Below are 27,559 nucleotides of genomic sequence, written 5' to 3'. Positions count from 1 at the left end.
GAACTTGCAGAGGGTTTTGTTCCAGTCCATTACTGAGAGTAGCTGAACTCATTTCCTGAAAATGACAGCAATATTTGACAGATAAACTCGAATTTGTGAGGAAAGTTGTTCATCCACACTCAAAAAATATGAAAGAAAAGTGCTTTAAAACAACGATGATGAACTAAATTGAAAACAGTATCTTTTACTGCTGAATTACAGTTTAATTTCACTCTACATAGATACCATGTGATACAATCCCTAGACCATGTTCTTTAGACCATAAGAAAATGGAGGCACTGTACAGTTTCTGTGGAGGGAAAATCAATAGAAATAGGTTTCTAAAAAGTGAGAAGTTGACAAATACTGGCAAAATACATCTTCAAGTATGCTTTATTTGCAGGTGATTAAAAATATTTTTAGGCAAAAAACTAGTCAATCTTATCCAGTACAAGATAGAACATGATTTAGTGCCTAATGCCAGATGGACTGGAAAATGTGTAGATAGGACTGGTGATGCAGTAGTTGATGAATTACATGTGATTAAATGGCCCACATTCATATAGTAAAAAGACCTGATACATACATATGAGGAATTGTAAGCACTTAATATTTTAACAATAAGCAGGAGATTTTGTAAGAAAAACAAGGGGCTCAAGGGGATGGGAAAGCTACAGACATCTTAGTAGTATCAGAAGCCATCGACATTTTTTTTTAAAGACATTAACTTGCTCCTGCAAATTACTGCACTCTTGAGAATAGTATTTGCAATTTAAAACTTATCTAAAACATCACCAAAAGGTAACACTAATTCCTATTTTTTTAAAATTATTTTGTATTAAGAATTTTGCAAAGAACTGAAATATGGCATGGCCAAGAAGCATGAATTATCCACCATTTCAGAGACTTTGCATTCATCACATTTAAATACTAGGTGTCTGATTTCTGAAAGTCTCATGCAAAATCCAGCTATAAAAACTCACCACAGAATATTTTCAAGGATAAAAAGCTAATGTTTTTAAAAGCTCTGAACAGACATCCAGTTGTGAAGGTGAATTTCAAAACGAATGGTCCACATTTTCAGAGGACATTCAAAAATATAGTTGTTGAACTTCCTGTAAATGCCCAGCTCTTATCTACACTTTGCATGGAATATTTACCAAAGCTATAACATTGGACAGTTGATGGAATATATCACTGCCTAGAGTAGTGCCAGAGGTAACATCATTATCTTTCCATAACTGCATAATGAGAATTAAATAATCACAAAAATTCCTATTATGAAATGAGTTCTTTTTTTCTCATGTACAATATATATATTCATTTATATTGACTATAAGTCCAGTAATACTATCACAGTAATGTGCTGTAGTAGTCTTTCATAGTGAGAAAACTGCCCTAATCATCTTTAACATGCAAAGCTTGGAAGAACCAGAAATTCACAGTAAGTAATACAATTTGTATATGCATCTTCTGCCATCCTAAAGTTAACCAGAACACTCAAGACTGTTGCTTATTTTTTTTCCTATGTTTAACAAAAGCTACAGTTCTGTATACTGTACATTCACAGTGGGATCCCAGCCCCCTGTACTATCTGCAAGAAAGATCAGGTTACCACCCTCCATCAGAGTAAACATTCTAGTATTTAATATAATAATCTTGTGAACAGTTGTTCCTAGCTTGAAGCTCAGCAGTTCAAGACTTGATAAAATTCTCGTTTTCATCTCTCTGAAAGGTTTCTTGCTAACGCATTTTGTAGTCATTAGATACTGACATTTCACATAGCTGTCCTTTAAAATCCAAGTCTACTGTGAAATCCAGGTCACGCTGTAAAAAGATTTAAATGTAACATGTAAGTAAGACCGTAAGTTTAGTGTATTAATGCAGTTATCATTGCTTGGGTTGAAAAGACCGGCAGATTCAAGAGATTCCTGGGGTGGTTTCTAACTTCCTCTGTTTTTAATTGGTGCTGACACTGAGAAAGCAGGCTGTAAGATGTGTAATAGCATTCACCATACAATCCGTGCCTAGGTCATATTTCTATACTCTTCCTGAGGTGGATTCAGTGTCCTAGTTACTCCCAGGAAGCTTCTGAAATGCTGTTATCATACGTATCCTAGGAAAATTTTTGAAGGGTATCCCCCATTGAGATGCTCTTAATTTAGGCTAAAGGGCTTTCCCACTAGGGGTTATTCCAGAATATATCTGGTAAACTTCCCATTGTACAGAAGCCCTTAGTAATTTTTTATCTTGTAATGACACGTTTTCAGGGAAGAGGCACTACACAGCCCTACAGAAGGAAGTTGTGTCTATGCAAGCTTTTCAAAAACTTTGTGTTTCAGAAGAACAAAGCATGAGCAAATCCTTTTGAACCAAGGTGGTTTCTCTCTCATGACAGCTATCAAGAGCACATTAATTTTAGCACCTAAATCTGCATTCAGGTGCTAACTGCTGTGTGAACAAATCTGAGGTATTTTATTAATTTTTCCCTCAAAGAAAATTGATACATTTAACCCAAAAAACCTATTCCAGTCCCCCTAGGACAACACAAGGGTGAGAAACAGATTATTTTCCTCTCGCAGCAAGTAGCTTCAGGGGTGAATGTGTTTGTTTTAATGCCAAGTTTGTGTTTATTTCTCCCCCTATATCAACAGCACTATGAAAATAATATCCAATCTGTGTTTGGTAGGAAAATGGAAAATCAATGCAAAAAGAGAAGACAATGAAATGTTAAGATTTGTTGCAGTTAACAAATGTAATTTTTCAATAATTACAACAGCTGCATAGATGGATAACCAGGTTATTTTAACTGCTGTTTACTGTAATAGAAAATGAAGAGATACTACTCAAGGTTTTTGGCAGAAAATGGTGCCAGTGTTTCTCTCAGAAGCCATACTTCTCATGTCTTATTCTATTCAGCCATGGGTTATCCATCAGACCATGTCTCACAGTCTCCTTACACGTTAAAAGAAGCACTGAATAACTGATACAGGAGGATTTAGCCCACAGTAGAGAAACTGAGGAAGTTTTCAGCAGTCATGGTTGTGTGATATCCATCATGCTTTAGCTGTAGTCTTAAATAAAGCATCTGTATTTTCTATGGAAAGGCACAATTTTTAAACAACCCTATCACTCAATTAGTGAGCTCAAGTAGATTTGATCAGTGAGTTCAACTCAAGCATGCTCAATACAAGCATTCCTCTGAAATGTGTTACTTAATCTCCTGTTGGACTGTCCTTGGGCACTGAGTGGCAAATCACTCAGTGCCCATAGATGTGGAACTGAAGTACTTACACTTGATCATCCTGTGCTGGCAGAAGGGATCTTTGTACTGATTTCAGTGACAGTGTGAAGAGCCCCTTGCCTGCTTGCATCACAAAAATCAGTCAAGCTGATTGCAGAGGGCAGCTGACTCGGTGATGTATTTGAATTGTTTCTGCCTTCCCATGCCAGCCTGCTTTGCAGGTTGACTTCTGTAACATTAGCACTGCTTTATCATTGCTCTCATCAGCTTTGGTGAAGCTGTGGCTGGAGCTCTTACTAATAAACATGAATGCCTTTAGCATGCTCACTGTTTTAGTCCTATTCATTTTCTTTATTGCTGATTGTAGTTTGTGATCAATAGAGGTGGAATTAGGATCAGGGATGCTGACTTACCACATTTTTTGCATTTGGTTTCATGGATATAGTCCCATAAATTTCTTCTCCTCGTCTCACAGTTAAATAGTCCTCCAAGTAGAAGACAGTTTGCTTCCAGTGAGTATAAGGAGCATCAGGTGCTAAAAAATATGTATGGATATCACTTATTGAAAATTCCTACATGCCTTGAAAATCAAATTATGACTTGGGAACAATTGGGAAAAACCCTTTCTTCTCATAGAATGCTTTATGTACTATATTAGCAAACATACTTCACAACAGAACAATTCTGCTGAGTGTCAGTGGGTTGTCTTCTAATTTTTACTGGAATATGCCAGATGTGAATCACACCCAGCAAGAAGGATTCTGCAAAATGGGTTACAGGGCAAAATAGGCACTTTTTTAATGCTCTCCTTTCAACCCACACGTGTTCAAATTGGGAAGATCTTTACCACTAAGTGCTTTGAATTTCAGAAGCCTAAATTAGTTAAAAAAAAAGTTATACAGAAGCATGAAGGAAAGGTTCATCAAAAACTATTAATCACAATTTCACAGATGAAACATTTGACTAGTGATTCCAAAACAGCAGATTTTATAGTTTCCAGGAGGATAGAGCTGATGAAAGGGCACTTGCACCTTGATCTGTTTTGGGACTTTTAAAAGGCATTTTGGGCAATTTTCCAGAGATGGAAACTGGTCTAAATTAATTTCTAGTCTTGCGTAGCAGAATCAATTTCAGGCTTTTAATTTACTTATTTGATTTTATTTCTGATTTAAATGCCAATCTTTGAGCAATGCCTAATGAACCTGTATTGGTCACTTCTGGTTCCTACCACTCTTGCAGTCAAGAGGATCTAGGAACCTAAGAATAGCTGTACAAGCACAGAGACTTCCTAGCCTGGCAAAAAAAGCCTCTGATAAATTTATTTTTCTTCTGTTTGTATTCCCCAGTCACATGAGGTCACTGTATTGTATCATAATTAACACTGTTTAATAAAATAATGATCTTATTTCATTTCAATGTGAACATTTAAAAAAAAATATTTAGCCTTGAAAATTCGTTGTGACTGGACAAATACTGATGCTTTTTAAAAAAACTGGCAGGACAGGAATTTTTAACTGTTTTCTAAAATTCTAGAATCAGAAGACCGATATAAACCAACTTTTTTTCATAAACTGTTCTGGCAAACTGGTATCTTTGAAAGGAAAAGGATTGTACCAGCTAATTTCTGTCTATGTGTCCAGACAGTTTTAATGACTGTTAATTTCAATTGTTTAATGAGATATCTTCTTGAAGGAGTTCAGATCCAGACTGTTTGCTATTTGGACATGGCTGCATAAAATTTCTAACTGAAAACATGTTAGACCAAAATGAAATTGAATTTATATTCTCAATCATAACTGCTGCCTTGTACACACCCACGTACATGTGCGCATGCCCCTGTGCAAAGCCATCTTCCCTAGAAAAGCCTGACGTAACTGGAAACTTGTGCCCCATGAACAGGGTAGGGGTGAGTGTAATACAGGCCCAAGTCTCCAAGTCCACCCCAAATTACACACTTATTCATCATTTAAGAAATAACACATCAATGAAGTGGCACTTTGTCATGTCCTACAAACTGGTTATTTTACTGAATTCACTAGAGCTTTGCCAACAGACACCAGGTGAGAATCTACACCAGTCTTCTAGACAGTGGTGACCTTCAGCAGCAGATGGCCAAACGACCTTTTTATGGAGTAATTTCTTCTGGCCCTACCTTACCATGATAAATTAAACAGAGGCAGAGAAACTCTTCCTTCAACCTCCTGTCTACATGCAGGCTGTCTACAGGATGAGGTTTTTACAGGATGAGGTTTCTGGGTTTCTAATTAACACTGGAGGATTTTCTTTTAACTTTGCTCTTGTACTGTTAGAGAAATGTCTGAAGATTGGTGGATCAGGCTCTGCAAAAGAGCTGTTTAAAAAATTAAAGACATACAGAGCTTTACTTAACCTCATCTGTGGTGTTGCCTGTGCTAACCCTCCCTTTTGCTGATCTAGAAAATGTTTTAAAGAGTGATGTGTTCTTTCAACAATGGCTTGACTGGTGGGAGAGTAAGGAACACCAAAAGTGTGCCGAACTCTCCAATCCACTAGAAAATCAGCCAATTTCTTTGCTGTGCATGCAGGGCCATTTTCTGTTATTATATCTTTAGGTACCTGTAATGAAGCAAATGCAAAAAAAAATTGACAGGCATGACTGGCTGTCTCACCTGTATGTACTGAAGCAAAGACTGCACCTGAAAAGGCATCTACTGATAATGGATATTTTAAAATTTCTTGGAAGATGGGTATTTGGTAATACCTGTCTGCTACAACTGCAAGCTTTGCAATCCTCGTGGACTGACTGCTCCTGTTGAGACAGGAGGCTGTACAAGTTGGCAGTCAGGACAGGCAATTGCAACACTCTCTGGTTTATTCAGTCTTGTAAACAATGCCTTAAGGGAATGGAGTTATTCCTTTAAATATTTGGTCACCAAGGCAAGTTAGAGTTTCCCAGCTGGGTTGTTAGAGACGATTCACATAATCACTACGGGTATTTTTATAGCTTGGAAAAAATGATAGTTTTTTTCTAGACTCTGGGGCAAGCCAGAGCTTTGTTGAGTTTTGGATTTGGGGAAAACTAGGATGCAGAGCTTCTATCTCTCACTGAGCCGATAATTCCCTGTCTAATCTGAGAAATTTGACTCAGGATTTTGCTAAAACTGGTGGGGAACATAAATTCCTGCTGAGCTCTAAGGTTGATAGCCATTGTGAAACCCTGCCTCTGTTTCCACAGAATTCCTATAAGCAGTTGTCCTTTTCCCATCCTGCTTATCTCCCCCAAAATTACAATGGTTTTTATCACTGAAATTCAAACGTGGTGGTACATTAAACCTTCCTGTACCATCTAATCAGCAGCACTGATAGACTAATAGCAACAGAAAGGAAATCAAAAGAAATACAGATTACCTGTAGAAAATCCCATCTTCTTGTGGCACTTCGTAAATTCAATATTAAAATAGGTGACCAAGGCATGAATGTAATCATTACGCTGAATTTGGAGGCAGAATGCAGAAGTAAATTCCAATTCTTCAGTCTTCACTGTATAAATGTCTACTTCCTGTTTTGAAGAGAAAGAAAAAGACATTTAGACGCAGTTGTCTGTGACTCTCAGGTAAGTGTTAAGTGATGAACTTTAGTATTTCATTTAATGATCAGACACAAAGATGACTGACAGCCTTTTAACACCGTAAGAAATCAGAGGTACATTCTAATCTATCAAATCATGAGCAAATGATCCAGTTATCTGACTAAGCTGACAGAGAGGACACTCACTGAAGAGTGTGTGTTCTTGGGAATGGCAGGGAGGGACTCTAGAAGCTGGAGAAAATCAAGGTAAAAAGGTGCTTTGACAAATACAGGCATGATAGATGTTGATAGATACAGGTCCCAGTTCAAAAACCTTTTATCATCAGGGACCGTCAGCATGAGGACAGATGCCAGAGTTGGATTTTTAATAAAAACAAACGTATTTGTTTGTGCATCTCTGGAATGGAAAGTGATTTGACTGTGTCAAGCAGTCAAAACATTTGAGGCATGAGAGTGGCCTGCTTTTTGATGCTTTCTAGTCCTATGTCAGTCCCAACAGTGAGCACAGGGATCTTACTCTTGAGCAAGACAGAAGCAAACCATGTAAATCATACTATGGCTTGATTGCAGTAGTTGGAAGCAATGATGTAGTCTTCAAGATTGCTTATTTCCATCAATATTTAAATCTCACTGTCCAAGGCTTGGAGTGTGTTTTTCACATGGATCTGATTCTCCCAGCAAGGTACTGCTTTTCTCTGGGTTGTTTCCAAAACGTGTAGTCATGATAGGGAGGATGGTAAGTCTGAAGTACTGTTCTGTGGGGAATGCTTCCTGTGCACTTTCTGGTACCCTCACTGCTCATTCTCATACCCCTATTGCTCATGCCTATAGGGAAACAGAATTTTTGTAGGCAGAAATCCAAATATTCTCTACTCTACCAGCTGAAGTCAGGAATCACGTCTCTGACCTTACCAGCATTTCTTAAGACTCGCACTGCAGAAGTGGAGAACAGAGTCTAGACTGCCCATTAGAGGGCTCTTGTAGAAACTGCCTTCTATAACTTAAGGTAAGTCTGCAAAAACAGACATAGAAAGATGCAGCCATATTTCAGTTACTGAGGCCTTTGCATGGACCCCATTTGTGTTTCTGAGACTTAGAAAACTTACAGGGAGATGATTTAAGCAAGCCATAGTTTTGGCCTGCCTCGTTAACATTACTGCTCAAGAACAACTTAATCATCATGAAAATTATTCTACTGCATTGCAATGACACCCTGAGGCACTAGTGTTTATCAGTGACCTATGCATATAATTGGTCTCTTAAAGCTGTGATAACCTTAAAATGTTTTTGGTTTTTCCCCCTCCAAACAAGGTAAGAAAAAAGTAGGAATGAGAACTTCTGAGGTCTCCTGGCAGAATTCCATGGCAGCCTGCAAAAGTTGCTTTGCCAAGCTAGACTGGACTGGTGGGTGACTGCAGACTTCTGTAGTTTTTGGTGTCTTTTGAGTGATCTCACCGTGGGGAAATTGGGACTTAAGTCTAATGGTGGGGTACATAAAAGGGAACTAGCTCCCTCTCTCTGAGCTGTGTTGGCTCTGCAGGGTAAAGGGAAATCAAAAGCACTAGGAAATATTTTCGTTAGTCAGTAGAACCTCCTCAAAAATACTGAACAGATGTCCTGGATAAACTGTTGGTCACTTCTGCAGTTCTTTTTTTAAGGACAGAAACATAGCTTTTTTGCAATGCAAGGTATGAGACAAATGTGGGGGCTTTTTTATTAACTAATATAATTTTGAGAATGGCCAAGTCTGGTTTTGGCAATCTCTTTGAATTATACTCTGGCTACTATATATTCTTAATTAAAATGGCAACACTCATTACAGCTAACTGCACAGGGGACAAATGATACAAACTGGAGTTAAGGTTGCTTCTAGAGTGCCAAGGGACCTCTTTCCTGATCTCCTTTCCAGACAGTCAGGTTAGTCAGCTAGGATTTTGTGAGCATGGAAATATGCTAAACATTCAAATCTCAGTGGATGGCTGGGTTTGGTGGAGTTCTTTCACGTTTTCTTTGGGGTTTTTTTTTGGTTTTGTTTTTGTTTGTTTTTTTGTTTTGTTTTGTTTTTTGGTTTTGGTTGTTTTTGTTTGCTTGTTTATTTGTTTGGTTTTGGATCAGAGAAGAAAACACAACTGTTTTACTAAGTATGAAACAAACTTTTCCATTTTTTTTGGCAGTGTTACTGACAGCAGTAGGCCCTCAGTAGGACACCTGTACACTTCTCCTGAGTTCAGTTATTGATTCTGGTGGTTTGAAGACGCTTTGTTCCCACTACTCTCCCTGGCTGATTTGGTTTGGAAGTTAAACAAGGACTCCTATTTGGCAGGACAATTCCTGTGCCCCTCAGATGTATTTAAGAGACCATGCAAAAGGGAATGGCTTTCAAAAGAGAGAGGATGCCGCATTCCCTGCATGCACCACCCCTAGTGCACCTGTGGCCTAGTGCCTGAAGTTCCTTAAAGCATCCAGGACTTGGGTTACATCCAGTTTCTGAGGAGTACAAAAGAGGGAATTTTACTCCAGTCTCCAGCATTTTAGATAAGTGTCATGGCTACACAGCATGCACAGTTGATGTCTTATTTTGCTGATTTTGTAGAACAATTCAGAGTGTCTAAATTGGGAATTGAAATAACTGCAGAAGCACAAGACTCTGACTGGTCTCTGAGGAATGTGTCTAGTGACTAGTCCATCCACTGACTAATGTAGAGAGAACCCAGATTCATTTGGTAGGCACCCTAAATTAGCTGGCTTTGGGTTAAATACAACCCTAAAAATCCCTCTGTGAATCTAATATGAACAAGCTGTGCTATCCAAAAGTGCTGTAATAAAACATTTAAATAATTAAACATTATGGCTTTGTTTATTCTCAAATGTTTTCTTAGGCTAATATTATTCTCTGAATTCACAAATATTTTCAGGACGAAAGAAATGCACTTTATATAAATAAAACATGTGAAAAAGCAAACTAAATTAAAAAATATATAACTGCAGAGTCTGTTTTTCCTGCTTCCATATTGCTAGCTTGAACATAAACCTCCCTCCTTCATGCTTTTCATTGACAATTTTCTCTTTCTTTAGTGATCAGTTTTTGAGATTAGTGACTGATTCTGGAATGGAGGGTGCTTTGTGCTTGTGTATTTATTACCTGCTTTGCTCCCATGGTACCTCTACATGGAACAGCACCACTCAGTTTATGGACAAAAGATGTCAAAACTAAATATAAAACCTGAATAGACACACTTTGAAAATTTTTGTCTGTCATCTTAAACCAAATTACTTTCAAAGACCTTCTAAATAAAGCATTAGATTTGCACTTCAATTACAGGTGTGCAGCTTTTTATTCCAGAGCAGCCAACCCATTTTGCTCCCTGATCTCTTTCTCTCTGGACATATTTCATAGAGTCTAAATAGCTGTTTCTTTTGTGTGTAATGCAATTTTAAGCTGCTCTGGTTCAGGGTGTTTTCGGGCACAGCCATCTTGTGTTCCCCTCAGTGCAGATGGACTGTGCATGCATACGTACTCATGTAGAGTTTTTACTTCTGTTCCTTTTTGCTGCTTTCAGTAAAGGTTCTGCAGACTGGAGGCATGGCTTTCCCTTTTGCATATGGGAATACTTAATGCTGTGTTTGTTACTGGCAAAAAGTGAAAGGGAAAAGTTAGAATTGACTCTTTGGGATAAGTGAGTGTACTCTTGGATTCATGGACCTGGTATGACCACTGCTATTGATGCAGACAGCCTTGCTCATGAGAGTCGTCCCACATGAGGAGGATTCCTTCACGTGTAGGGAATTTTAGAGCTTTCAAGTGTTCCTGCAGGTAGTTCTTGCATTGTTAACATCATCTTGTGAACAGGGGTTAGTGACCATTCTGTCTTACATCTAGAGCAGCGTACCAGTTAACCTTTGGGTGCAGATGTTGGGGCTGAGAGAGCACAGTAACATTCTACATAAGGCTAAGAATTAGGAAGTTAGACAAATAAATTGAGTTCCAATTCTGATCACGTGTTCTGGTGTTAGTTATTTCCTCGTCAATTCAGAACTGACGCTTCAGACTTTCTTACTGCAAACAGAATCATTTACCCCTTCTCCTCAGCAGCATGCTATCAGTAATTTCCAACCTCTATTTATGAGAAGGTAGGGCAATTCAAATTCATATCTAAGTACACCACATCTCTCTTCATCCAGTATTTGCACATGCAAAATTTTTAAGAGTCTTCAGTTACAGCCTGCAGTAACCAGACGAGTAGAGACACAAGGAACATCTTGCTTTTGGGAATTCCGTAAGAAATCAAGGTATCAATGTTCATGCTCAGGTCATGGGACAGTATTGAGCATGTGCAACGTGCAAGTGCTGGCTAATTCAAAACTGCACAATTTTCCTTCATAGTGTTACATGTTTCTGTGATGACAGCATTCTGCAGCTGGTTCAAAGCATGCAAAGATAGTAGCAAAACATAAGCAGCAGGTCCCAAAATAATCCTACAGTTAATAATAATAATTAGGTATATTTGGAATCACCAAACCTTTATTAAGCAGGCGTTGGTCACCACTTGCTTTGGATCTACTATGTCCACCAAGGGCTCCTTCATGGCAACATCCCTAATACAGGTCATGTCAAAGCCGTACACATTCTCCCACCCTGTCAATCCAAATGGATTTGTCAAGGTTAGCAGTAAGAATAGAAAATATTTTTTGTTTCTCAAAGCATTTTTCTTTTGAAAGAATTTCTACCATCCCCTAATTCTCAGATGCCCCCTTTAGCTCTTTGGTCCCTGTTCCAGTTGTCCATGTCATCATTCCTACTTTACAGACAATGCAGTTGTGGCAAAACAAGCCCTCAGTGTACATCTTTGAACAAGTGACCCTTTTTTTTGGGTGTCTCCAAAACCGTTACATGAGATTTTTCAATGATTTTTGTGGCTTTAGACACTTGTGAGTGTTGCCCAAAATCATCTGATGTCAGGCTGAGTCTTGGGAATAGCTGTTAGGGATGCTATCCTTTCCTATCCATGCTGCTTAACACTTTCTTTTTTTTTTCCCCACAGATTGCCACTCAATCAGAAGTTTACATGCTCTTGTGATTATTTAAGTAGTTTTAGTTTCAGCAAGTGAATTACTGGCAGGAGTAGAACTGCAGGTGTGTCTCAATAGTTGGGACTGCAGGTTCTAATCTGCATGTATATCATGACAGAAAAGCAAAAGGTTCACTTTGAAAAGATTTAAAAGTCATGCCAATCCTCTGTATTTGAATAGTTCTTCTGATTGTTCCAACAGATGCTTCTTATCATGCTGAGGATTTTTTGCACAAAATGAAAACATTGAGAAATGGAAAAGTACACTGGCTTTGCTTTTAAGGTTGCTTAACAAAGTGAAAAGAAGAACCTTCAAACAAGTAAAATCTTAGTCTTATGAAGGATGTAAGTCAAGGTCCATTCACTGCTTCATCTAAAAGTCTAAACTGAATACTGGGAGCATTTTAAAAAACGGTTTGAACAAAAAGCAAAGTTCACTCATAAACACATTTGCGAGCATGTTTGAAATGTCTCATTTTTTTCAGAGCATAGCATTTGAGCTACTGGGGTTTCCAGAGGAGTATGACTGAAGAACTAATATGATAGAAAAATCTGCATATTTCTAAACTGGAAAGAATATAGGCATGAATGATTCTTTGATACCACTTTGTTATCTCTTTATTGGGCTGTGAGTTTCTCAACATTTCAGGGGAGCTGGTGTTCAAAACTTTTGTTTCAGGCATCATGAGCATGTGCGAACTTCAGATTACATTTATAGAAGTCATGTGTTTCTATGTGATTACTCAGAAAAGACTAACTAGGAAACCCTGAAGAAACAGTTTATTAATTGTTTATTTATTACTGGGGTCTCCATCATTTACTGTACTTCAGCCTACATGGGATACCTTTGAAATATGTGCCTTTATCTGTATTAGGCAGACAGCTGTCACAGGAGGTAAAAAGTAAAATTATATGTTTTACATTTTGCAGGAAATCAGAGTAATTGACTATAGCAGTACTCTGTGGCATTAATCTTCAGTTGGAAAAATCTGAAGTTAGATTTTTTTAGAAACCTCATATTGCATTATTTCTTAATCAATATAACAGTTCTTGAATGCCCTTTAAAATGCTCAGCCCCTCATCTCATATGAAGGCAAGACTCTCTCCTCCTTAAGACAGAAAAAGATGAAAAATTGAAATGTAAGGAGACACCATCAAGCATTTATAAATGGAAAGGAGAGACAAGATGGTGGCACAGACGGGTAGTGAGGTGGAAATAACTGAAGACACAGAGGTATATAAGGTAAGGGGGGGAAGGAAATCAGAGGTGAGATCAGAAAATAAAGTGTCTTCAAGGTAAACAACATTTTAGAAGAGGAAAAAACAACCTGAAACATTTTTTCAAATGACTAAAAAAGAAATAAGTTGAAAACAGAAGTATTGTCTGTGAGAAAAGAAAAAGACTCAAGGTCTAGAAAAGAAGGGGCTCAAAAGCAAGGTGAAAGAACCCATAAAGGATCTTAGGCCAAAACGACCCTGATTCCTTTACAGAATGGATGCCTCATACATCCATTTGAATCTGTACATTTTGTAATGAGTTTAGCTGTCAAGGTCATCACATAACTGAGGAGAAAAATCTAGACTGTGCTTGAGGAGGAGATATAATCCTTCCTGGCACCTACAGAGAATTCTTGTCACTGCCCCACTGCACTGGGCTCACTTTTGACCCAAAATAGCAATTCTGACCAACTGGCAGTTCTGTTTATTAGCACTGAATTTGATTACAGAAACACCAAGCCTTCTTTTCTGGGAGGAGGTGAGAGGCAAAGAATGAGGAGTTAGGCATTTTTATTTAAAGGTTGTCTGAACCCACTAATTTAACTCAAACTTTCTCATTTATCTTTGGTTAATAAACCTCCTTAGGAATTTTGAGATTTTTTATTCCCTAATGGAAAATACCTTTAAGTGAAACTGCCCAGCTCTGAAAAATATATAGAATCAAAAAAAGTTGAAAGGAAAAGAAGAATGCAATAATGCAAAACTTGTTCGTTTGATCACAAGTATTATGATCTTATGATCAAATCAATCCAAATTTGGGTGATGTGGGGACAAGTTGAACACAAACCAGCAGTACAATCTGGTGGCGATGGATGTGAACCCCATGCTAAGATATAAGGAGTGTCCAGCAAAACTGGCTTTGCTTAGCCTGAGACAGCAAGACTTATGGTGGGATCTAATTGCTGTCCACTGCCACAGAAACAAAGAAAAAGTCAGCTTCTCTTCAGGTGAAGAGGGAATGAAGGCAAGTTTCAGCAAGGAGAAGTCAGCCTACATATTTAGAAACTTGTTTACTCCTAAGGGTGCTTCACTCAGAGGAGCTGTGGAATCCCCATCTCCTGACTGCAGGGCAGGGCCCTGTGGGTGACCTGCTTTAACTGTGAAGTCTGACTTGGTTGGAGCAGGAGCCTGGACTGGGTCACTTGTAGATGTCACTAACAGCAGTGTCATTCAATGACACTTCAAGGAAACCCTCCCAACATTTAAAAAGCAAAGGAAAAGTCAATTTTATGCATCTATGAAGTATAAAAAAAATAAAATTAGAACCCTTTTTTAACATGTAAGTAAAATTTAAATTTCTGATCCTTATTTTTAATTTGAAAATTCTCACACAAAATGTGTTAAAAAAAGCTTTACATATTGTGGGGTTTTTTCTTCTTGACAAGCTTATCATGGAGATACAATTTTTTTCTTGGTTTATTTCTTCACATTTACAATTTATTTGCATCTTACTGTTTTTATGTTTTTGTTGTGTTAAAACTAAAAATAAGGACCTGGATGGCAAAAGAATATTACTGGTTTTTGTGGCTGTTACGATGGATTATATATTTATCAAAACAACAACAAAATTGAATCTCCTATAATCCACATTTTAAATACATCTAGAGGTATTAATATAACTCAAGGCAAAGTCTTAATGAATTTATACATGCATCTTTCCTTTGTGCACTTGAAATTACAGCAAATTTCCCGAATTTATCAGCAGACCAACATTTTCTCAGAGTTCACATTTACATTGGAATTCTGGCCTGCAAAGAGCTTACAGAAGGCTACTACGAATGAAATATTTTAGGGAAATAGCCATAGGAAAGGGTTGCTGGCAGGTGCTTACTCACAGTGAATTTTGAAGTCCTTGTACTGTCTGTCTTCAATTGCTACCACGTACAAAGCAGCTCGGTCTGGAAACATTAGCCCTCCAGGTTTCTGTTGATGAATTGTGGGGAAATGGATCTCGTAATCTATTCACCTGACAAAGACATCACATTTTGAACTGCACATACAAAAACCAGACAAGCACCCCTTGCATGCCTTTATTGTTTTCTGTCAGATTGTCACACCAGCTTTAACCTCAGCCACTCTTGCAGCCTGTGGCAATGTCATTAGATAGTGTCTAGCAAACTTCGCCAGCCAGCACTTAATCAAAAGCAAAGCTCTTTCACTGAGGTTCCCTTTGTTATCTCCTCGTTAAAGCCTAAGAAATGGCACTTGGAGATGTAACCGTGTCTTGTTATGGCAACAGTAGGGAAGGGAAAGCTTGTAGTCAGAAAATAAATGATGATTGCCCCAGCAAGGAGCACGACATGCAGAGCACCTACCAGCCACTTGTCTCGTGCGAAGATGACTGTGTTTAACATTGACTCATAGAACAGACAGTAACCCATCCACTCGCTGATGATGATGTCTACTTGATCCACAGGTAATTCAACTTCTTCCACTTTACCTTTAAATATTGTGATTACTGAAAAGAGAATCCAAAGAAATACGTTTCACATAATAAAACACCTGACTAAGTTCCTTTCTGGTGAATGTCAGGCTGACCTTTTCAATATGATTCTCTTCTTGAATGCCTGTCGATAAGGGGTGACTCCATGTGACTCAATGCATTTCACACTTTTAAAAAACTATTCAGAGTAAGTATAATAAATAGAATTTTTAGTATCAGTATAAAAGGAAAAAAAAAACCAACCCAAAATCCAAGGGCCAAACAAAAAACCCACCATGTCTAAAACCAACAGAAAAACAGGCCTTACCTGGTTATCTGTATGATCTCATTTTACAATGCTCTTTGGAATTTGGCAGATTTCTAGATCATTGACCAAGTAAGGCAAAGAATCCACTTAGAAGCCTTTAAACATCCCTGCAGGTTTACACATGAATATTTAAATGGTGGGCCATATTTAGTTCAGTTGTAACAAATACTTTTGTTTTAGGACCACTACAGAAGTCACCAATCATTTCTACTTTTAAAATAATATTTCTTATTTCCAAATATATTTTCAGCTTGTGATAAATAATTTTCAGCTTGTTTTTCTCTGCTGTTTATACTGTTTGTTGCAGTGGATAAAGTCTCATGGTTCTGGATTCTTCCTTGACAAGGTAACAGAGGCACTTGAAATTTAGGAATAAGGTGAATATTCTACTTTCCATTACCAATTGATAAAATTATTACTCTTAATTAATGGCAATTTTTAATGATAGGAACTTCTACTGATGAAATGGTCAACATTCAGTTTTGGAAAAGTTAATTTATTTTAATTTAATTTAATTTCATTTAATTTAGCTAGAACTAGGTTAGCTGGCTGAGCGTGGAAGTGTGGGTTGAGTGATTTTTAGAACTCAGCCCAGGGAAAAGGAGGCTTTGTCTTTCCCAAATACATGCAGTACTAGTATTACTCTAACCAGATGTGGCCACTTCATTTGAGTAGCAAATTTTTAATCCAGACTGGCCCCCTAATAAATTGAGAACACTCTGACTCAGACGGGTACCACAAAGTATCAGCTGATAAGAGCAACCTGACTGGAAAAGAGCACAGCTCTCCTCTCTTTGCTGCTATTTAAACTCCTTTCTTTCACAGTTAGTAGTTCAACAGTTTATCTGTTGTTTTACTGAAAGCTCTTCATGCCTATATGCTCCAGCCATGAGCCCTCTTTAGTTCTCTTTTCTCCCAAGAACTTTCACTGCCACAATTCTTTTGGAGTGAATTTTAGCACTGTTGACAGCTGCCAGAGTGACATACCAGCAGACTTTGAAGCCCCCTGTTTACACCTAGAACAGTCACAGTGTAAGCTGCAGCAGCTGCAGCAGCTGCAGCAGCACGGGTTCCTTCCACCTCCCTTTACTTCATAAGGCATCATGTGGGAACAAACTGTGCTGTCCCCAGATGTATTGTATGTATCTCTTCTGGAAACAGTGGGTTTTCTCTTGGTTCAGCCCCTTTTGCTGACTCTGCATTTCAACTTTTGGGCCGGCCGGGGGGTGGGGCGTGGGAGGGGGAAAGAAAATTTTCCATGACCAACAAGATCCTTTGGCTCACTACCTGACTGCATAGAAATAAAAGTGAATGTGGGTCAGTGTAGAGTGTGAAAGTGTAAATGTTGGTCCAGGTGTGCAGTTTGGAGACCAAACTGCAGTCAGGGTGGCTGCTGAACCTGTCCTGCCAAATCTCCTGCCAAAGGGAGGGGGCTCTGATTCTTCCTCCACGGTTTCCCAATGACTTGCTCCTTGTAGAAACAGGAGGAAGGAGCAGAGATAAATACCTTCTGCACCCTCTGGAGCACACTGGAACCTTCTAATTTATTCTGACAATGGTCCCCTCACACACAATTCCTGTTGCTGGAAATCCAAATGCAAATTGATTTGTGGTGTGCTATTTGTGTCTCTAGCGGATGAAAGACCATTCTGGGAACATATGGCCTCTGCATCCAAGGTTCAGAACAACCAAGGAGGTCACACCTCCCTGCTTTAGTGCCTTATCCCTACTGTGGAGAAGAGTATTTTCTAGTCCTTTGCCTCCTTCTTTTCCTGAACGAAGAGCTGCATTCACTGGCTGGCCTCTTATATCCCACGTCACTGCTGTTTCACACCACAACACTTGAACACCCGTGATGTGCAATAAATATTCCTCCCAGAGAGCTCGAGGTTAGTCAGAAACTGCCAGTGACAGCAACAAAAATTAGAACAGATCTGAACCAGAACAGAAATCCATTCCTGCGCATGTGCGGGCAGAGCATCAGCGCAGACCCAGCAAAAAGCGGGGGCACTTGGTGCAGCCCAGCCATGACCTGCTCTGCAGCAAAGGCAAGCTCTTCACAAAAAAGCACTTTTAAACAGGAGCTGTCTCACAGCCTCAGTTAAAAAAAGACTGATTTTTTAGGTTGTTACAAAGATATCTTGTGTGCTGTGATTTGGAGGAGGACTGAAGGCATGAAATAGAACTTGACGGGGGTTATTTTGTGCTAAGAGTTTTCAGTAGCTTGGGGTTACTTCTAGGTTTTTGTTGGTTGGTTTTTTTCTATTTAGAATTTCCACAACCTTGGAAATTTCACCAGCTTTCTTTTCAAGTAAAAAAGAAGTTTTATATGATATTTTTATTTTATGAATTGAACATTTTCATTTGTGTGAGTGTGTATTTTGATAAGGTTTTGAAGTATTTTTTTAAAGTTGGGAGTCAGAAATCTTAGTGAAAAATTTTTACTTTAAACATCATTTCAATTTGAATGGCAGTATGGGTGTTTGTACATCAATTCTGTTTAAGAGAGAAGGTGGAATTCAAATGGCAGAATTAATTTGATAAGTTCAGTTCTAATATAGGGTCTTCCTTCTGCTTTGCTAAACCGAACTGCCTATTGGTAAGTCCTATTAACTTCTGTAATCTCTGAGCCTAGAAATAAATGTAGATATAACAGTAATTTCAGTGAGGAATTGTTGTAGTGCCTAGAATGAGGTGTTTAATTTGGTAATTACCTAAGTAAACTCTGCAAAACTACCACTTACATATAAAACACACAACATAAATAAATCAGAAAAAGCAAAATTGTTATCTTCTCTTTTTCCTGAAAGAAAAACAAAATTATATATGCCTTACTGTTGTCCAAGTGGTTGGCCTTGATAATTTTTTCTGAGTAGTCAGATATACTTGAGCATTCAATCTAGGAAAAAAAGAAAAATGAGATAAAGAGGAATTTATCTGTTAGAGATCTCAGCTCTGTGAATAAAAACAACATCTACTGAAGGCAGTGAAGACTCTACAGAGCATATAACCATTGATAAAGAGTAAATCAAACCTGTGGGGAGGATAATAATTAATGACATCTTAATATTTAAATTGCAGTCTGTGTCTGAGTTAAACTGGCTCCTGTAGGAAAGACTGCTTTGAAAACTGTTGAAATGTGAAAAAAAAAGAGAGGTTCTACCTACAAAATGTATGTAATTTATTAATTATATTATTTAATTTATTCCTGCTACTTTAGAATATTGCCTCCTCCCCCACAAAAATCTGCTGAATGGAATGAATTAGGATGGTGCTAAATTTCCATACGTATTTTAAAACAAAATACGTTCAAACTTTGTGAATAATATTAAAATTCAAATATGCCAGTACTGGTCTATGCCAAGAAACAATTGTTTTCTATGTGAAAAATCCATAATCTTTAGCAAAGCTGCTATTCCAAAAGAATGCAGGCATTTTACACATAAGAAATGACTGAAATTTTCTCTTTACAAGAATATCCAGATCTGCACGGATTTTTCTTTGACCAGTTCAGTGCTTTTTCTAGGAAAATAATTACAGAGTACCTCCTAGTTTTAGATTTGCCCTTAAACTCGGTAAAATCTGTGTACTAGCATAAAAGCACGTTCGCAATGACCTTTACTATCTTTTAGAGAAAAGCTACATTCCATGGATCTCTCTGGGTTTTGTGCTCCTTGAAAATCATGAAGGCCTAAGTTGCTTGTAGTCACTGAATCAGTTCCTAATTTACCTCTTCCAAATTTGGCATTAAACGGACGATACTACTTTGCATAATCCTTGTCTCTCTAATTCCCTTATGGGAACGTCAAATAGAACTATATTATCTCTAATGAAGTGGTTTATATATCCAGTGAATCCCATTTAATCTCTAAAAGTTAAATTGTGCTTGACCTCTGTGATAGCACTCACAGATGGCAGGACAGCGGGTGCAAGGACACAAAAATCCTTTATTGTTTTTATATTGTCCATGAAACAGACGTAATAGCAGTCGTAATATCAATCCCAGTCCCCATGGGAACACAAGCATTAATTCTGCTTAGCTTGCCCGTGCATGTAAACCACTCCTCAAAATGTCTGGCTCTGTGGCCTGAGCATAAAATAAAACTGCCTGGTGGGAAGGAAAGCCTGAGTGCCAGTCCAGAGAGTTCAAGGAAGAAATACCTTGAGGTGAGGGCCATCCTTTTGCTCCATCCAGGTTCCTCCCTTACTGTAAACTGGACAGACTGTGTGCCCCATCTCTAGTTACTGCCCTTATACTCATTTTCCCTGTCTTTATTCATATCTGTCTGACATTTTTAATTACATTGCCCATTTTGGATGGTTTTTAAATAAAGAATGCATATGTAGGTGTTTGGAGGTTGCTTTCCAACCCTTCTAAAGAAAAAGGTGCAAAGAAATAAAAAGTTCTCTCATGAATGATGACAACGTTCCAAAAACCCGCTTCCTTCACAAAGAAGCAAAAGAATAAAAAACTCCAACACTTCAATGTTTCATGAAGGAATACATATTTCAGAAAATAAACTTGCTTTAGGGTGGCTAAAGCTGTTCATCTGCATTTTGACTTGGACTCTATAGTGTGGCTGAATTTTAATTTAAAAAGCAACTCATTTCAGAAAAAAACCCCAACCCTGAATTCTGTAGGTGAAGAAACAGAGGAAAAATTGGTGTTGTCAGGTTTTTTTTCTCAGTTTTCTTTCAAGTCAGTGATCTGCTCAAATCTGGCCTATTTTGCAAAGCATTTGGATTTTATGAAAAGTGCATGTTCCAATAAAATAAGTCTGTACCTGAGTTTATAATCACAGAATCATATAATGGTTTGGGCTTGAAGGGACCTTCAAAGGATTGCCCTGATTCCTTGGCCATGTTGAGAATCATGAGGTTCACATAGGCCCACTCCTCAAGCCTGACAGGACTCCTCTGTGTGGCGTATTTTCCCTCAAGTATACCAGCTGCACAATGCAGTTTCGTGTCATCTGCAAACCTGCTGAGGGTGAACTCAAATCCCACTCTCTCTTGTCCTTAATGAAGATATTAACCAGTAATGATCCCAGCATGGACCCTTGAGTTGCTTCCACTGTATCTGGTTCTGTGTGTGTATATTCACCTCTGCTCTCATTTTACTTCCGCTTCAATCTACTGATGCAAATGTCTCCTCTCTTACTGCAGTCTCTTCCTCAAACAGTCACAAGATTCCCAGATTTCCCCTGGGCTGTGTCCTCATCACCAACCTTTTATACAAAGCAGCTAACATGAGCCTTCATCTTCTGTGTCTGTTTAACTCCTTCTTACCCGCACTGTCTTGTTTGTCTGAAAATACCATAGAATTCAGATAGTTCTACTGCAGGGATTGTCCTGAATTTTGTATGACTAAATGTAGCAGATGAACCAAGGCTTCAAGGGATATTTTATGTATTTTTGTGTCCTTCACTGACCCTTCCCAAGCACTGACAGCTATGTGCCAATCCTATCTCTACATTTCTTACAACAGCTCCCCGGTTAGATGAACATCACTTCATGACATATTGTTACCCTCCCACAAGGGTTAGGGCTCAGAGCAGGTGAAGAAAGAAGAGAAAATGAGGGGGCTGGTTCTGTTCAGGCTGTAGAAGAGATCCCCCTCAATCTAAAAGCTATATAAAAGTATCCCAAAAGGGCTTGCAGGGAAAGCAAACTCCTTTCTGAAATGCACGGGGACAAGACAAAAGTCAGTAATCATGAGCTGTGGCAAGGGAAATTCCTGCTGATTTTAGGCCTGGAAGAGGTTCTGAGAGAGGATTTAGAGTCTCTGTCCTTGGAGATTTTCCAAATCGGACTGGCCATGTCCTTGGGCAACTTGATACGTCTTTAAGTTAATGATTCTATGATTTACAACTCTTGAAGGCCCAGAGATAATTCTAGCAGTTGGCTTAGGTAGTGGCAAGGAATAAGTTCCAACAGTGAATAAGAAGGGATAAGAAGAATCAGACAGAGTGGTTGATGAATTTGAACCCAAAGAAGAGTGAGTAAGAGGAGAGTGAGTTCTGTGGTTGAAAAACCAACACTCTGCATTTGTCAACAGTTCCCACATCATGCTATTTGAAAAATCACATCTAACTGTAGAGAAGAAACTGGAACATCACAGCTCTATGTAATAATTCATGGCAAATGTTTGCTTCTTAAATGGAACACTCACTGTTTCCATTGGCAGTCTTTGCCAATATGACCATAAATTCTCAATTTGACTACAAGATTGCCACTGCTAGATCTCTGAAATAGCGGCTTGTCCAACACAAATCCACTCTGCAGCTTGCTGTATACAGGGTTCACCGTGAGACAGCTCATCTGACAAGAAGGCTGAAATTCTTCGGCTGTAGCAGAAGAGTTTCACACCTAAGGGAGTTCCTCTGAGAGCTAAGTTCCATGGATAGCACACCCACCAGCTTTAGCAATGAACAGTCCATGGGTGAGCTGGCACTGGTGTGTCACTGAGCTTTATAAAAGCCTGAGGTAAAGCCTGAACTGTAAAGAAGTCCAAAGGAAAAAACAAACAAACAAACAAACAACCTCACACCCCCCTCCCCCCCAACAACAACAACAAACATGTGGAAAAGTATTTACTTTTCTTTTACTTGGTGAATTTTCTGCCAGTGAGCTGGCTCACTGTAGAATCAGATAAGCATCAGTGCCAGCACAAGGGAGGGAGGAAGACCATATGGCCAGGGATCTGAGAGATAGGAAGGTGGGAGCACAGCATCATCATTTTGTATATGCTTATACTTCCAGAGCACTGCAACATCTTTGCATGAGACCAGCGTTTCTGTATCACAGAAAGCTGCGGGTTTATCCTCCCTGAGGCTTTGAGGTAATAAATCGTATTAATAAATAATACTTGATTCACAAGGAAATACATTCCAGCTGCCAGTCTCAGGCTTAAACTCTGAAACTTTTTCCAGCACCTTTTGATTTCAGCCATCTACAGTTTCATGCTCTAGTCGGATATTCAGATGAGACACTCAGAAGTAACACTGGGTTTTGAAAATATAAGCCAGAGAATTGAAATGGTATTTCATGTATCACTACCAGTAATAAAGACGCACAGTTTGGGTACTTAGTGACATCAGTGTCTTCAAATGCACAGATGTACCCAATTAAGTTTTAGCAAACAATTTTGTTGAAGAGAAGTATACAGAGAAATAATATCTATTTCCCCTTTTCGATGTTGCATTGTGTCTTCAGGGCAAACAGAAGTCCAAAGCAAAAAGAAATTGCGTTTGTCATTTTAGAGTCAGTACAAATAATTCTGAGTATACTTAGTAAGCAAATCTATGCTCTCCGTAATGACTTCTCTGCAGAGAACAGCACATTCATGCTCCTAAAGTTCAATGTATTTAAGGTAATCATTTCCTTCTGCCTCTGAAAAGTGTTATTGTTGGCACAGAAAACATGCACATGCTTTCTTGCACAATTTGCTGAGTTGTAATATGCAGGGAAAAGTGTATTAAGGAAATTTGTTTCCAAGACTACAAAGTTGCAGACCTTGAAAATTTAAAAAGCAAGATAGTTCCCTTAACCCCTCTGAGTAGGAGTGAGTCTCTTTAACATTTTTTTTCAGCCAAGAAGAAATGTGGGTATGTACCAGATCACCAAAAGTTCCGCAAAGTTCCGAAAGTTCCGAAAGTTCCAAAAGTTCCGAAAAGACATTGCATTTCAATTTGGAAAAGGCACAGTAGTGCAAGTCATAGACTACAACAGAACTCCACTGAAGTCACTATAAACCAAGCCCCAGATGAGCTTGGAGAGAAGAATTTCAAACCAAGACAAGTAAAAAAAGGTAAATCATGATGCCAAAATCTCATGCAAAATGCACAAACAAATTCAAAATGTGAGAGAAAGTCTTCTTACCCCATATACCTTCTTTGCTCCTGCCTTTGCAGCAAACATGGAGAGGATTCCTGTGCCACTTCCAACATCGAGGACAATCTTATCTTTAAAAACATGTTTATTGTGATACATTGAGTTTCTATAGGTTAACGTGCGCACTTCATCTTTTAACATTTCCTGTGATGAAAATAAAAGCATTGTGTCACCATTTGAAGTGCTTATATGCATTCCACACTGCTGCTGAATGCATTCCCTTGCTATCATTTAAGCATTATCAATACACAACATGAAGGCTTTCTCCAGTACTTTGGGGTGTGCACATCAAAGCAGCTGTAAAACGCCAGCTACTTAGAGCTGCATTATTAAGAAGCAGCATGACGTCCCCTGTATGATTTTATTCTGCTATTCACTCTCACAATTGACAACCAGAATGTACTCTAACCACAGCACTGCTTTGGGAATAGGCAGAAGCCATACAGAAATCCAGACCTAAATCATGCACAACCCAGAGCCTCAGCAGAGGGACCTTCTGTGGTTCCACTTTGAACAGAAAAGAAATTGTTCCATAAGCCATTAGCCTTGCCCAACGTGAGGCAGAAGTCCATAGCAGAGCTTAGAAATCCTGTACTGTAAGGTCCTCCCTCACTGCTCTTCTATCCACTCATTTATCTGACCAATTTCTGGAAGATACTACTGTATAACCTAGACCTCTATCTCACCACTTTAAGTTGTCATTGTGCGGTGCTGATTTTTGATGCACTGATAGCAGCAGGACATGCATTTAATTCCATGGATACCTTGCCTTCTCTTGTATATATTTCAGGCAAACTATATCAATAAAGAGGATCCAGGCCAAGACCCAGGTGCCATTTTTAAGAGAAGCAGACCATTCAACACACACTTTAGTTTTCTGAAAATGCTTCTGTTATGTCTAGAAGGCTGAAGGTTTGCTTATACTACTGCCTAATTTCATAGTTTAAGCGAGTAGACAAGTGAGTTTTTCAATTTCAGGACAAAAAGGATCAGTTCACTGCCCAGCAGCCTGAGGCAATCATGAAGGGGATTGTTACATGTATCAGCTGCTTACTTACCTGTCTTGGCAGGACACTATGTGTACTCAATAACTGCAGATGAATAAAAGGCTACTTTTATCATCATAAAGCATGGTTTGGTATCAGGCAAAGAGCAGTCCACCACCACTGGAAAGGTGTGAGTACACTCCCATGGAAACTGTTTCCACACATGTTAAGGACAAGAAGGTGACTGGGAGTGTTTTGGATTTGGAGATGACTGACCACCTGGTATCTTTCTATGGTGAAATAATGGGCTTTGTGAATGAGGGAAGAGGAGTGGATGGGTTTTATCTTGATTTTCTGCAAGATTTTCAACATTGTTTCCCATAACATCCTCATTGAAAAATGGATGAAGTATGGACTACATAAATGGTCAGTGCAGTGGACTGAAACCTGACTGAACTGCTGCTCCCAAAATGTTGTAAGGAGCAGCACAAAGTCCATCTGGAGGCCAGTCACTAGTGGTATCTCTCCAGGAGTCAATACTGATGCCTTTTGGCCTGTTTTTTCAGGTGGATTCCATCTCTTCCTAGCAGACCTCAATCCTCAAAGAGGGTCCCATAGATACAAAAACTGAAAACTTGTCATTGACACCACCTGCACAAGCAATTGTGGACCTGTGGTAGCACTTCTCCTCAAGTCCTTGTTTGCACTGTTAGAATTGAGTCAAAAATCCACCTGGCACACCTTGCTGTTGATCACCATCCTAGGAGCTGCCCAGTGACACTTGATATGCTCCAGGTCTCACTGGTGCTTATGTAGAAGAGCAGCAGGCTCTAAGGGCTGGTCTAAGGGACGGAGGTTTGCTGGACAGAACTTCCTGCTCCTCATCTGCAAAGAAGACACTGACCCTATTCTGTAACCAGAGATCTGCAGGTGGATCAAGAGCCTCCCTCCTGTTACCAGAAGTCACAAGTTTCCAGCCTTCACCATCAGAGGAGTCCCCAGTTCCAAACCTGGTAAGTACAGACTTTGACTGCCCCTCCTTTCACTACAGTTGGGGTTTTAGGCTCTTGTACCTTCAGGGTCTCAGAGAAGATCCAGTCAGTCTCTTCCTCATGCCCCTGATGCTTCAAAGTCTGCCAGCCTCCTCTAGCAGCTCCTTTACTTGTTGACACAGATCCTTTACCAGTGCAAACCTCCTGCAGACAAGGAGGAAACCTCCAACTTCCCAGCCTCAGCAAGGAGTTCCCTGCACTCTCTGCAACCTACATGGCTGTATCCTTCCATCAGGAGACCCATTCGGTTTAAGGTCTCTGATGTGTCTTCAAAATTTCTCCTAGGTCTCCTTCCCACTCAATTGTTTCTCTATCTTCTTCCATTCTTGGACTGAATTTCTGAATGCTACGCTGGCAAGATGTTATTGGCATATAGAAATCTTACTTTTATGTATACACCCCCCCAAACAATTATGAGAGTAATGGAAATAGATATTGTTTGTTATGCTGTTTGTGAGGAGTGCACTGAGTCATCTCACATTTGTTTTTTTGCATCCTGCTCTTAAAGATCCCATCCTCTTGCATCTCAAAAATACCAACAGGGCAAAGTAACTTCTTCAGAACTCGCTTATAGACAACTTTTTGATAGTAAATGGTCCATCAAGTATTTCAAATTCTTTCCAGAAGTGTATTTAATGGAAGCAATTTGGCTTAATGTTCCCATCAATGCAGCCTGTGCATTCAAGTAACATGCCAGGAGTCAAGAAGCTGCTTGGCTTCTCATGTCAGCTGAGTAGCTGTTCTGCTGATGTCTGTGCTCAAACATGCAAGAGAACAGAATCCCCAACTCAGCAATCAGGACGTGTCCATGGTTGTGGCTGGGCTGGTTTGCAGCCCTCATAAATGCACTGCATTGATGCATTCATGAAGTTCACCACCGCACAGACAGCTACAAGAAGCTCGGCAGAGAGCTCATATGTAAGAATCTAAGTGGGACAGAGGTTTTAAGTACAGGTCTCTAGAGAAGTGGGTGATATCTCTGGCACTTAACTAGATTACACAATTGTCTGAGGAAAGGCAGAGGAATACAATCACGAGCAAGTGGGATACAGATAAGTAAGTAATAAATCAAAGAAATAATAATTATTATCACTATATCGTTAGTTATTTAACAATTGCTGAAACAAAAATAAATATTACCTCATGAATTCCAAAGTGAGCATAGGAATCAAAGTAATAATCCCTGGATGTCATCTCTTCTGGATTGATGAGCTTTGCCATCTTGCCTCGGCCCGGGCAGCTTGGTTGTAATGGAACATGTATGACAGATTGAACTGGCTTTGGAACAACAGTAGGCTGTGGAGGCTGGGATGGAATAGGGCAAACCTAGGAGAACATGGAATATAGTTAAGAGGCATCATTAAAAGAAAATATTTCTCTCTCTGTCTAACGTATATTATTGTTAGTGGCATTATTTTAACAATTTAGTAGATAACAAGTCCAAAGACACCTGGTGTCATCATAACTGAAATTTAGGCTACCTTCCTGGATCTTTAATGTATTTGATGCCTTTGAAAATTTCCCTAATGGATTTTTCCTTAATGTTTCTCTGCAGATACCTAAATTAGTGCAGAGTAATGGCAAATTATTGGTGTTGGCCGAAGCAGGTTTCTGCAAACATTGACACAAGGCAGTAAAGAGCTACGTTTTCTCCATTAGTGTCCTATTCTGTCAAACTGCCACAGCTTTGTGAGAGGCAAGCTGCAATAAACAAATAGTTCCCCTGCAAAGAAGAGCTCAT

General features: G+C 39.0%; 1 protein-coding gene across 3 annotated transcripts in view; it reads right to left on the bottom strand.

The window, feature by feature from the left end:
* Window positions 1-354: 354 nt before the first annotated feature.
* PRMT8 (protein arginine methyltransferase 8) overlaps window positions 355-27,559 on the bottom strand; it is a 58,593-nt gene continuing 31,388 nt past the window's right edge. For 2 of the 3 annotated variants that reach the window (XM_048294222.1, XM_048294221.1), the window contains 9 exons: window positions 26,959-27,144; window positions 23,769-23,924; window positions 18,723-18,786; window positions 15,453-15,595; window positions 14,973-15,060; window positions 11,311-11,426; window positions 6,611-6,761; window positions 3,637-3,758; window positions 355-1,806 (listed from right to left, as the gene is read on the bottom strand). In XM_048294222.1, the coding sequence (XP_048150179.1) occupies window positions 1,723-1,806; window positions 3,637-3,758; window positions 6,611-6,761; window positions 11,311-11,426; window positions 14,973-15,060; window positions 15,453-15,595; window positions 18,723-18,786; window positions 23,769-23,924; window positions 26,959-27,144 (1,110 nt within the window). In that variant the 3' untranslated portion in view covers window positions 355-1,722. The remainder of the gene's footprint in view (window positions 1,807-3,636; window positions 3,759-6,610; window positions 6,762-11,310; window positions 11,427-14,972; window positions 15,061-15,452; window positions 15,596-18,722; window positions 18,787-23,768; window positions 23,925-26,958; window positions 27,145-27,559) is intronic. The other variant, XM_048294220.1, reaches the window with a different exon arrangement.

The sequence above is a fragment of the Corvus hawaiiensis genome, chromosome 2 (genome assembly GCF_020740725.1).
Source record: "Corvus hawaiiensis isolate bCorHaw1 chromosome 2, bCorHaw1.pri.cur, whole genome shotgun sequence".
NCBI classification, from domain to species: domain Eukaryota; kingdom Metazoa; phylum Chordata; class Aves; order Passeriformes; family Corvidae; genus Corvus; species Corvus hawaiiensis.
This window is presented reverse-complemented; position numbering and strand designations above follow the sequence as displayed.